The 12,751-nt window shown below is 42.1% G+C and overlaps 1 protein-coding gene and 1 long non-coding RNA gene across 7 annotated transcripts in view; one reads left to right on the top strand and one right to left on the bottom strand.

Moving 5' to 3' along the window:
• The window catches only part of FYN (FYN proto-oncogene, Src family tyrosine kinase), a 138,858-nt gene extending 131,079 nt beyond the window's left edge, over positions 1-7,779 (top strand). For all 6 annotated transcript variants that reach the window (XM_039569184.1, XM_039569181.1, XM_039569183.1 and 3 more), the window contains one exon: positions 4,873-7,779. In XM_039569184.1, the coding sequence (XP_039425118.1) occupies positions 4,873-5,081 (209 nt within the window). In that variant the 3' untranslated portion in view covers positions 5,082-7,779. The remainder of the gene's footprint in view (positions 1-4,872) is intronic.
• LOC120411700 overlaps positions 1-12,751 on the bottom strand; it is a 91,300-nt gene that overhangs the window by 16,386 nt on the left and 62,163 nt on the right. The gene's annotated exons all lie outside the window — the stretch shown is intronic.

Here is a 12,751-nt window from a genome sequence, read left to right on the forward strand (position 1 = left end):
TTGGAAGGGACCTCTTAAAGGTCATCTAGTACAATCCTACAATAAGCAGGGATATCTCAGGTTACTCAGAGCCCTGTCCAGCCTGAACTTGAATGTTCCCAGGGATGGGGTGTCCATGACCATGTGGGCAACCTGATCCAGTTTTTTACCACCCTCATTGTAAAAACCTTTTTTTCTTATACCTAATCCAAATTTAGTCTCCTTCAGTTTAAAACCATTACCCCTTGTCCTATTGCAACAGGCCCTGCTAAGAGGCCCTCTTCAAGTACTGAAAGGCCACAATAGGGTTTCCCCAGAGCCTTCTCTTCTCCAGGCTGAACAATCCTGATTTTCTCAGCCATTTCTCATTTCAGAGCCCTTCTCTGGACTTGCTCCAACAGGTCCATGTCCCTTCTGTGCTGGGTACCCCCGAGCTGGATGCAGGACTCTAGGTGGGGTCTCACCAGAGCAGAGCAGAGGGGCAGAATCCCCTCCCTTGCCCTGCTGGCCACACTGCTTTGGATGCAGCCCAGGACACATTTGGCTTTCTGGACTGCAGGTGCCCATTGCCAGCTCATATCCAGCCTCTCATCCACCAGCAGCACTGAGACCTTCTCGACAGGGCTGCTCTCGCTCTGTTCATCCCCCAGCCTGGATTGATAGCAGGCGTTGCCCCAACCCAGGTGGAATAGCTGTACCCAACAAAAGAATATTGCTGAGTATTTTATTTCACAGATTTAAGGATTTTAGGATAAACTTTTAAGGGGTCTGGAAGCATACTGCAAGCAGAATGTCATTTATTATTTACTAAGAGTTGAAACTCTTGGGGATTCATTAGGAGAGAGGAGTTGTACAGACTGCTCAGATATTCCCTCTGTGGTGTTAGACGTGCAGATATGACAGACTCCTGCTATCAAAAGAAAAACACAAAACTTACAGGATAAGATAAGTCTATAGAATAGGTTTGTAAACATAAATTACAAACGTTTAAGAGGTAAAATGTATACCTGAAGCACTGCTATTTTTATAAGTCTGACTAATAATCCAATTGATTTAGAAATAAAAGTCTTTGAAACTCTGTTTTTAAATTAGCAGTTCATGTCAAAACCAACAGAATTTCTTTGGCAAATCCTAGGTGCTTCAGCCCTTGCTGGATGTATGAATTCCAGTGAGGAACATGAGGATTACTTGGTTTAGTTTCGTAGCTGGGGTTTACTGCGAGGGAAGGGAAAGGAGAAAGGAGAAAGAAGGTCATTTTCCTGGATTAAACTATGATGAGAAAACCTGGCTTGACTCACTTTCCAGGGACAAAAAAAGGACTGATTTCAGACAGTAATGTCTCTTTCATGTTCTTTTTTCTACCTTTTTGTTAAACAAAGGGAAGTGAAGAGCTGTTTATGTTTTTCCTCCCCCTTCTGTCTCCTCGGGGTTTTTCTTCCAGCACACAGTTCGTTATCAGGTTTCAGAGTGTGCTTTGCAGCACTGAGTAAACCACTGGATAAAAATACCAAACATTTGATATCTTAGAACAACAAATCAGTTGGGAAGGAGCTTTTCTGCTGCTGTTGCTTCCATCAATGTTGTACTTAAGGGTGTACTGCCAAAATAAAAGCAAGGAATGCAGTTTGTTAATGGTTTAGGTATATACAACAGATGAGTTACCAGTAACAGTTATTTTCATAGCCTTTAATATGTAAGGGAAGCAAAGCACAGCAGAAGTTCTCACCCCAAAATACAAGGTAATTCAGCTGATTCCAAGACAAGAATATGAAAATAAAGGTGCATATTTTTGTTCAAAAAACAAATTTACAAAACTAGTATTGAGAACACAATGTGAACAAATGTGCATGTTTTTTTCTCATAGTATCTTGAAAACAGCAAGGCTAGAAAGTTTGGGTTGATGCTGCCTTGGGTTTGTGATGTCTAACAGACCAGTAGTGTTGTTTTGTAATCTAATGGAAAGTAAAATATCTTTGGAAATGTTCTTGCTGGATAGTGAGGAGCACCCAAATGTTTATTCAGTGTGCTCTGGTTTGTTGTGAGCCTCTGTGACCTAACAACATCACTTCGGAGTTGATAATAGCGGAGAACCTTAACTCTACGCAGAATCTGATGTCTGCAGAGGATTGTTATTAGTCTATTGTTATTGTAGCTATTGTGGCTATTAAATGTTTTCATCATTTTGAAGTCCTAACCATGGTCCACTTTAGGTGCCCTACAAAGTGTTTGCTCCTAGTTATAAACCTGTAACACCAAAAATACGGTGGGTGGATGCAGCTGAAAAATGAAACACAAGAAACCAGTGCTGAAGTGTTGGTCTGCAGGTTAGGGAATACCGTAAATCAGTAATCTAGCCTTTCTTTTTGCAATTATCCCTGCTAAAGGGAATGTTAAGGAGAGGCCTGTAGAGTATGAGACTTTTTTGGAGAGGCTCCTCCATGCACAACAGGCAGCAAAAGGAACGGTGCTCTACTTTTCCTTTCTCCTTTCCCTTCCCTCACAGTAAAGCCCCTATATGAAACTAAACCAAGTACTCCTCATGTTTGAAAATGGGAGGTGCTGCAGTAAGCTAAGCAGAACCATGCTGTGACCACGACATGGATAATTGAGAGCCTAAATATAAATATAAGGAGTAAGTGGTGAGACCATGCCAGGGGTGGTCACAGTGACAGGATAGGAATATGATCCTTGCCCAGATGCTGCAAATGGATATCAGTAGGAGAAAATTACCTTGACAAGATAACAGGAAAACAGGTTTTGTAATCCTAACATGAGATGAGAATCTAGATATGGATGGTCAGGAAAGGCTGTATTTTGCAGATGTTTCTTTCAAAGCACCTTTAATAATTAAACACAGCCAGGACATGAGGATACAGACTAAAGACCAAATCCAAGGTTACAGCCAAGTTACCAGTCTAAATGATATGTATCATAAGGATTTTATTCCCTGTCATGGCTTAACCCCAGCCAGTAATTTAAATACCACACAGACACTTGCTCACTCCCACTGCCCACGCCTGGCCCCTTAAAGGTGGGATGGGGAGGAGAATCAGAAAAAAGGTAAAACCTTTTCTTCTTATCTTGACAGGGTAATATCCTCCTACTGATATCCAAGAGGTTGAGATAATAACAGTTTAATAACTGAAATAAAGTAAAACATAATAATAATTGTAATGGAAATGAAAAAGAGAGGCATATAAGCCAGGAAAAACAAATTATGCACAATACAGCTTCTCCCAGCTTCTTGTGCACCTCCTCACTGGCGCACGAGAAACTGAAAAGTCCTTGACGTAGGATAAACTCTACTTATCAACAACTAAAACATCAGTGTGCTACTGACATTATTCTCGTACTAAATCCAAAACACAGCATTGTACCACCTACTAGGAAGAAAGTTAACTCTATCCCAGCTGAAACAAGACATTTCTACACGTCAAAGTGCAGAGTAGCTAAATTAATCTGTACTGAAGAAGGTGATTGAATTATTCCTCACAAATAAGAATACAAAAAATACGATGTTTTGGGTGCTGGAAGTGGGACAAGAAAACTCTTCAAAAAGGACACCCTGAAAGAAGAAAGTGGAGGATTCCCAGGGAAGGATAGTGTCATGGAAGCCAGGAAGAGGATAAGCTAACAGAAAGTGCAACATCGAGGTGCTGGTTTCTAGATTTGGTCAGGGAGAAACTTAAGGGTCCCTTCAGGTTCTCATGCAGAGCTGCTTGGCAGGACCTCCTAAGTCAGGAGAATGAATCCTGCAAGTATTTTTCAGCAGGGGACGGGCAGGGCAAGCACAAAGCTTGCAGTCAGCATGCAGGCTTCCTCTGAAACACCTCTGCATGCCTGCGGTGCCAGTCTTACCTCTGGTACTGTTAAAAGGAGAGTACTGGGTGAGAGATGTAAACTAAAGCTGAGGGTGACTGCAATTAATGGTTGGTGAAAAGCACTTCAGCAGAGGAATTAAGGGGTTACATAGAAAAGAAAAAGTAGCAAAGGGCCTGGCCTGACTGTCAGAGTCAAGCGAGATGAGTCACCATCCCTGGAGGCATTTAAAAGACTGTAGATGTGGTCCTTGGGGACATGGTTTAGTGGTGGACTTGGCAGTGTTAGGTTAACAATTGGACTCAGTGATCTTAAGGGTCTTTTCCAACCTCAATGTTTCTATGATTCTGTGAAGGTAATACAGCTTTTTACTTTTTTCTTTTGAGAGAGAGCAACCTATGGTTCTTTCTTTAGTGGAGATGTTTTGCTTGGCATTTGACTTGTCTTGTGAGCACCTTTGTTCTGTTTCGGTTTGGGATGGAACAGTCAAAGATGATAGAAACTGTACTAACCAGCACAGATGGAGGGAGTACAGGTCAGCAGCAATAAGCTTCTGGGCTGACACTGTGGGCAGTGCTGCTGGTAGACAGCCCTGGTAGCCAGGAGTAGCAGAGTTTGTTTTGAAGTCCCTGCAGCATGACCTCATGAATACTTTCAGAAAGGCCCACTCTCAGTGCGAGCTTTTCAAAAATTCATCATAATTTCTAGAATTTTGAATTTTCCATTTTTTGCAATGCATTTGTTTTGCTTAAGCACATCACATATTACATTTCACGGCTCCTGCTGTCAGAGAGGGAAAGCACCAAATCCTGCCCATTATGAGTAAGCCAAGAGGGTAAGCATGGGAGCTATGTTCTGTTCATCACTGGATCCTAAAACCCTCCACTGAGAAAGAAAATAGTCCAGGTTACCTTGCAACAGATGAGGAGCTGAAACAGGACATCAGTGTGGTTTTGTTTTGCTTGTCTTAACCAAAAGAAATTAGTATGATTGAGCAAACCACGTGTATTGTAGATATAGTTATACTTGGTTAATTTTCCTGTAATTTACTGTGGATTTGTGTGCCCTTTTCAGGCATGAATAACCGTGAAGTCTTGGAGCAAGTAGAACGAGGTTATCGGATGCCATGTCCTCAGGACTGTCCCATCTCCTTGCATGAGCTTATGATTCACTGCTGGAAAAAAGACCCAGAGGAGCGTCCAACTTTTGAATATTTACAGGGTTTTCTTGAAGACTACTTCACTGCAACAGAACCCCAGTACCAGCCCGGTGACAACCTGTAAATCCCTGGTTTCCAGACACTGTCATGAATTACCAGGTGTTTCTCAGCCCTGTCCCACCTGCTCTCCACCTTCCAACTCTGTGATCGGCTTCTCCAGAGTGCAACATCTTCCAGCACTGCAGTGCACAGGAGGGGCTGAAGCTGGGAACTTCAACAGCCCTTGCCTATGACCACTTGTCCTAATAATCTGAATGTCCTGGATGAAAAGGAGAAAAACACTTCTTTTTTCTTAATCAAAGACTCCAAAACTGCATTGTATTGATGTTATGTAAACTGCAAAACCTCTGTTCATTGTAAATAGTAACTCAGTGCCAATAACTGATCCTAGTGCTTTCCTTTTTTTAAAATGCAAAACCTATGTGATTTTAACTAGTCTTCTCCTGATTCAACTAAAAGTATTATTTTCCAGAAGTGGCCTCTTTGTCTAAAACATTTTTTTTTCATGTTTTAACAAATAAAAAATCAGGACAGGTGTTTGGGTTTTTGCTTTTTTATATATAAAATATATATAATATATATACATACCTGTACATACAGTATATGGGTGCTATTGCAGAGGAGGCTCATTTGGAATTGAATGAATCCTGCTGCAGCTGTACCCAGAAAGCGATAATTTTACTGCAGACATGAAAACACTGGTGGGATTCTGAATGCCAGTGATCTAATTTTTGGCTTTTGCCAAGCATGATTTTTTTAAATTGGATTGCACTTTTTGTTTAGGATTATGTACCTGTAGATGGTTGTAACTTTGCTCTTTCAGGAATCACGTGCTGTATTTACAGTAATGTTTCCAATGTTTGACAAGTGTGTGATGATTTGTTCTTGAAATTAAAACGAACATATTTAAAGCAAGAAAACTACACCATCACTGTTTGAACTGGAAAATTAAAACTGCAAGGACTTCTTGTATCAAAACATGTATACTGAAATGTTTCAAAAAGATTTATTAAGCAGTGTAATTCACATTCAAACTTAAAATCATAGCATTTTAGCCATGTCCCCCTGCTAAACTGTTGGTCATGCAACTAGGATTTTTCTGTTTTATGTGTAACATTTTTCCATTGTAAAATAAGTGTGTTAAGTGTCCTGTACTGCTAATGAAATTACTTTCTCTGTGTCTGCAAGTTCTCCAGTGGAATTACTATGCACTTCTTTACATTTCATGGGGGATGCACAGAACAAAGTATTACCTTTTCAGTTGTCTGTACCAGCCTTGAATTACTTACGTTTAACCAAAAAACACAAAAAAAATTCCTTTCTATTTCTATTGAGTTTTTAATACTGAGTTGCAAATTTTAAAGTCTTAATTACATTTTGTTATGGTTTATTTGCAAGTTTACATTTTAAAACTGTTTAACTTTCTTAATTTAGTAATTAAAAAAAAGAGCATTTTACATTTGGATAGTTGTTTTTTTGTTTAAACTGTGGAGCTAATGGTGGACATGAGATTAAAACTTTTCAAGAAGGGGTGTCATGCCGCTTGGGGCATCATATTTCATAGGAGCATGCAGACCAGTAACCTATGGGACATCATTTTCCAAATTACGAAGTCAGTATGTTTTTAAACAGCTGGAGTTCAACTGTAAGGAAGATGGCTGAATGCATTGCTAGTCTCATTTCTCTGTTCTACAGCAGTTTGGTTCTTTATTAGTTCTGTTGCATTTAACATGAATACTCTTACAAGTGTTGCAGGAAAAGCTTTTCTATGTCTTGTATTGCTGTTACTGCTTTAAAAGATGGTGGCCAACTAAGACTTCCTGCCAGCCGAAACTTTTTTTTTTAAATTACTTAGTACTTAGATTGTGAATTCATGTCCTGAAGATTCACACATTTTCTAAAGAGAACCTTTCTTCATTTGTGAAAACTAACCCAATCACGAATTGAGATTCAGAGAACAAATTGTCATCGTTGTTTTAATATTTTCTATACAAAACTTTGACTGAAAATCCTCTTGCAAAGGAGGCTTCCACACTTAGCCTTTCTCAAAGTGTGAATTTATATGGCAATGTTGCTTGTTACCAGATTTCCATGATAAATTGGTTAACGTTTTACATGTAGAGTCTATAAGTAATGTTATGTACATTATATATTCAATGTTGCTGTACCTGTAGCTGTGGAGTACTGAAGAGGCCATGATCCTTGTTGGACTTCTAGCTTCCTCTTGCAAAGCAAGTCGTGGCCCTCTTTTTTTTTCCCACAGCTACCCCCCTGCCTTAAAATACCATCCATGGAACTGAGGACTCCATAGTAACTCAGTGGGCTGGCGAAGCCAAAATGTCAGCTCCTCAGCCCAGAGCCCGGTGGCGAAGCGTGGCCATTCTGCCAGGTTCCTTAGCAGCCTTTGCTATGCCACAAACTTAAGTGCAGTTTCCATCTGTAATGTGGGATGAGCCTAAAACATTAGTTTGCCTCTGTTTCTTGTTGGAAGTAAGACTCAGATGGGGCGTTGTTGGGGTTTTATGGCCTTTATTTCTGATTCTTGGGTTTGCTGTTTCTTGTATTGCATTCGGTCTCTGAGTACCATGTTGGTCTCTGCCGGATCTCTGCCTGCAGCTGGCTTGTGTGCAGACTGGTGCCACTGTTGAGTGGCAAATCCAGACCATTTCTCATCGGTAGCTCTTCTGCTTCTTTTTCTTAATGTTGGGAGTTTTGTTGTTTGGGTTTTTTAATCTCTCAAATAAAAACATTAGCAAAAAATTGAAACAAGGTTGTTAGGTTTTCTTGCTATAAATTAATAAAAGCCTTTTCTTAAGCACTGTGTATACACCACAAATAGCTGTGTGGTGACTGTAAAAGTAGAATTTATAAGATTAAGAATCTTCTGTTCCTTCCAGTAGTTTTTTAATGTAAGGCTAAATAAATTCCAGATAAACACAATTGGCCAAATGCTCCCCCCACCAGCCCACCTGACTCCCAACCAATCCATGGTGTGGTGGCTGAGTTCCAGAAGATTTCTTCTGTCCCAGGAAAAGTGACAGGTGGAAATAGGACACTGTCATGAAAGGGATGGCTAGTATTGTTATTATATTTCTGTGAGAAGGCAATTATGTGAGACTTGGTGTTTGAAAAAGACAAAAGTTTGTCAAAGGCACTAACATGATATTCTTTGGCTTTTGTAAACAGTGCTCGACTTAGTTCTGGCTGACACTCTGGTTTTGATTTAATTACCACTGTAGAAAAACAAAGTAAATACAAACCAGAAAAGTGATTAACTGCTAAAATTACAATAATAATCACAAATGGAAAATCTGTCTCCAGTGTGAGTGTTTCTCCTGAAGCCTCTAGACTGGAAAGGACTACCTGCAGCCCAAGAAGGCAGACTGCTAAATGTACTTGACCTTGCCACGTAACTTCAAGGTGAGTGGAAAGTTGCTCAAATTTATTTTAACATGCACCATCCTTTTCTCAAGTGCTGCAATAAAAAATGCAGCACGCTAATGAATGCTACCATATTGTACCCAAGGGGTTTAAGGGCCTCACACGAGGCTGAGCCCAAGCATGCAAGAGCTATTAGGAGATATACAGTAGCTCCTCTTCTAAAGTGTAGACAATATTCATTCATCAAAGAAGCCTCTTCCTGTCTAATGGGAAATTACCACCAGCAGTGCAGACAAAAAGATATTTATTTTCTCCAGTTGTGTCAGTTTGAGAGTCTGTCTGTCTTTCAAGAATAATTGAAATCTGTTTGTAGCTCAGAAATCTCATTGTGTTCTGCAGTCTTGGAAAGCAGTGATTATAATTTCCTGTGACTCATACACAGGGATATTTTATCACTGAGGGAACTCCTGTCAACTGCAGCAGCATTCCCTGCCATCTTAACTGAAGAGAGGGGCACTTTAGTTTCAGAATTTCCTGCACAGACCAAACCAGAACCCATGTTCTTTTAGCAGGAAAGAGGCCCCTTGCTGGGATTGCCACATGAGTAGGGTGCTAGTGTCGCTCTCTCAGTGTTTCTAAATTTCTCAGGAGAACTTCTGAGGCTAAAACCAGGTTGCTGAGGTTAATTTTGAATGTTAGAGAGGAAATGCTGGCTTCTCTTTAAGTTTGTGAGATATTTTCTCTTGACTTTTAATACAGAGCCTATTCTTACGTGTGTGTGTGTACATTTATCTGTAACTCAAAAGGAAATTCACACATAAAAACATCTACACAAACATCAGTCCATCTCCTTGTATTCCTCCCCTGTAGCTGAATGCTTTAACAAAAATATAAAACTGGGACATGAATAGATTAGAGGACAAAATGTTAACAACAAAAGAGCTGTTCTTTTTTCTTCTTCTTCGTTTTCCTTTTTTTTTTTCCCCTGCTGGTTCCACTACATGATCTGTTACAATCCCTATTCCCAGACCAGGAGAGGTGGTAGCAGCAAGCACTGCTGCTACAGCCCAGAGATGCCATGGGTCTCTGGCTACTGCAAAGAGCGACCTGCAGTTGATTTTAAAGTCAGGGAGAGAAAACATTTCTCCCAAGGGCATGGCCGCAGTTTGGAGCCTGCGGCGGGAGTGTGCAGGAGTGCTGAGAGAAGTGCCCTCCCAGGAAAGCCAGGTCATTAGCTGGTAGGCACTGCATCGTGTCTTGGAGAGGCAGAGCCAAAAGGTTGCAGCAGCAGCTGTGTTTACAGTGCCTGTGCTCCCTTGTGCCCAGGGATTTGGGTGATGAGATTAGAGCAGGCTGAGGAGCATGAACTGCAGTTTCTGCTCCCAAATGTAAATATCTTCTCTGTTACAGCATAGAGGAAAATAGTGCTTGTTCAAGATGGGGAAACAAACCACAGGATTGGTGCGGCCTGTGGCTGCAGGGCAAGTGTTGGTTCTGCCTGACCAGGCCAGATGGAAGTTTGATTGTTTGGCTCATTGTTGGGAATAACTCAGCATTAAGCTCTGTGAATAGCTAAAAGGGCAAAGAGCAAAGAAATGAGATTATCCTCCTTCCTCTATAGTCAGGCTAGAGCTTGCCAAGGGCTCTGGTTTGCTTTTTTGTACATCAGCATTTGTTGCTGAGCTCCTGCACCCAGAGCCTTGTGAAGTTTGCTCAGCTACCTATTGTCACAGCTTCACACAAGACTCCTGAGCCCTATAATGGATGAATTCTAATCTGGAAAAAGAAAAAAAGAATGCAGGGATGCTTTGTGACTGTTGGGGCTCAGCCTGATGCCAGAGGCCTGTCCGTGAGGCCTGGCATCCCTGGTGCTTTATTCACTGCTGCAGTTCAGGCTCTGGGCTGCCTCTCCATCCTACAGGCTGCTGGATTTCCCCAGCTAGAAGATGCAACTCACATAGGAAGGGTGCCTGGTGTGGTGGTCCCAGCACACCCCTCGTGGCACTACACAGGGCCAGGGCCATCTCTGCTCCTGGGACAGTCTTCCAGGAAAGAGTGGCAATGCAGAAGGGGCCTGCAGCTCCCCTGGAGGCCCCTTGGACACCCAGAGCTGCCGTGCTCTGTTGGCAGCAGCTCAGACACGACTGCGTGGAGCTGCTGACGGGTCTTGGGTTGACTTGGCTGGGGCTGTGTTGGTACAGCCCGTAGTCCCAGTGACAATGGAGAAGCTAATTCCTGCCCTCCTAAAAAAGCAAAGGCAACAAGCCACATGGGGAACAGCTTTGTGTCTTAAAGAGAGAGGACTAGGTACGTTTGATCACACTAGAGCTCAAGTGTTCCCTCAAATTCCCATGCCTCCCAAAAGCAGTGCAGCCGCCAGCTGAGCTTTGTCTATGACCTCATATACATCCAGTGTATAAAACACATACCACATATTGAACATTTACATATGGTACATGTCTTTTGTTCCACTTGGGTGGCTTTTTCCTCCCCTCTCCCCCACCTCTTGCCCCATTACTCATCCACACAGCTCCCCTCACGTTATTCTGGATGTGTCATTTCTGAAGGACTACACATCCCTGTCCTGCGGAGAATGGGGGCTCTGTTAATTGTCAAATGTTGAGTGGGTAATAATCAATGGGTGACTAATTGGATGCATGAGGGAATAAAATAGGTATTACTTAGCTTCTGCTCTTAATTAAGAGGATGCATGATGCTGTGGGGAAAACCTTAACAAATGGCAGGAGGGGTTTTTGTCATTATGCAGGGTTTAATTAGAAGCATTGCACAAGCTAACATCCAGGTACTGTTTTCTTTCCTTTCAGGTGTCTCTCCAGGGTGTGATTGAAAAATGCCAAAGCAAGAGCCTTAAAATAAAGTACATGGAAAATATTTCTGCAGGCATGTGCCTAGCAATGTAAACAGCAAGACATGGCGGAAAGCCCCAGTTTTCCTCACAGTGCAAAAGCAGCAAGGGGCAAGCCACATGCAGAGAACCAGAGTGAGACCATCGTGCATGTTACGCTGAGGCAGAGGGGGTTAAAGGCTCACTGCAATGTCTCTAGGTTAATTCACAGCACCAACGTTAGGAGCAACATGACAGCGCTTTATTTAAACAGTTAATCATTTGGAAGCAAAAACATTCATGATTTATTTCTCCAAATATAGAGACGTGGTAGGAAATGTGAGAAGGGGCACTCAACACCAACACTTTCTTCCTAATGAAAGAAGGTATTACAATTCCTGCAGGATTAGGAACCATTTAAAAAAAAAAAAAATCCATGTTATTTGCCTTGCCAATGAAAACCATCCTGCACTTGAATCTGTACTTTTTATGACAGGCCCAATATGACTCATCACATTCTGCTTGTAAATAATGTACAGATGAGATACTAACTTTAGAGAGTTCAGAGTTTGATCTGGCTTACAGTGAAGCCAGTAGGAAGACTTCAAAAATATAAAAGAGCCCTTCAGAAAGCAATTAGGATGGCTACAGTTTTGGGGATGAGGGAGGTTTCTGAAATGCTGAAATAAACTTGGGTATCTGTTGTCCAAGTTTCCTAATCCAAAAATGAGTTAATTGAAAGCAGTTTCTACAGCTTTGTGGGAGGGTACTTAGTTTTGGGCTGGACCTTTGAAACCCACTCAGCAGATAGTGCTGTTAACAGAGTCAGCAGAGTGTGACTTTCAAGCTATTTTTCCTCTCTTTGTCAAGCTGTTAATAAAGTACATAAAGCTCAAGTGACAGGAAACTGCTCCAAATATCTGCTGTTTTCTGGGGCTTGGCAAGTTAAAGAAGGGACAGAGACTGCTTCTTTGGCTGCATCTGCAGACACCATTAGGTCTGTACATTTCTGGACCTGAAAGCACTCTCACAAGGGACAGATCTCACAGCCAGAACCTTCCTCCCCTGGCCAACTGGCAGCTGCCTACAGGGGTGGCAGGTGGACACTGTTGTTTGCTGGATGTTACAGACCAGTGTCCAAGGTTTGACCAGAGGAGAAGAGAGGACTGTCCATAGCCTCACTGTTGGTGAGGGAGGCCATCCACTGTGTGAAGGGAGGTGCTTGATGGCTCCATAGCAGAGCCTTTTACAAAGAAACCCCAAAAGTTCCCATGGGACACTCTGCCTACCAAGTCCCCATGCTGCCTGCATTCCCTGAGGTGCTGATCAACGCACAGCAAACACTACATACATCCCTCACATAAGTCCCAGGAAGGTCAGGCACTCGCCAGAGCAACTCTCCCTCCCTGCTCCTATTCTGTGTACCAGGTCCTGATTTTGGCTCCTGTGTCGGCATGGGCCCCTTGCCACCTTCACCCACTGTGGCATGTAGGTGGCAGTGGAGCCAT

Source organism: Corvus cornix, chromosome 3, assembly GCF_000738735.6.
Source record: "Corvus cornix cornix isolate S_Up_H32 chromosome 3, ASM73873v5, whole genome shotgun sequence".
Classification (NCBI taxonomy): Eukaryota; Metazoa; Chordata; class Aves; order Passeriformes; family Corvidae; genus Corvus; species Corvus cornix.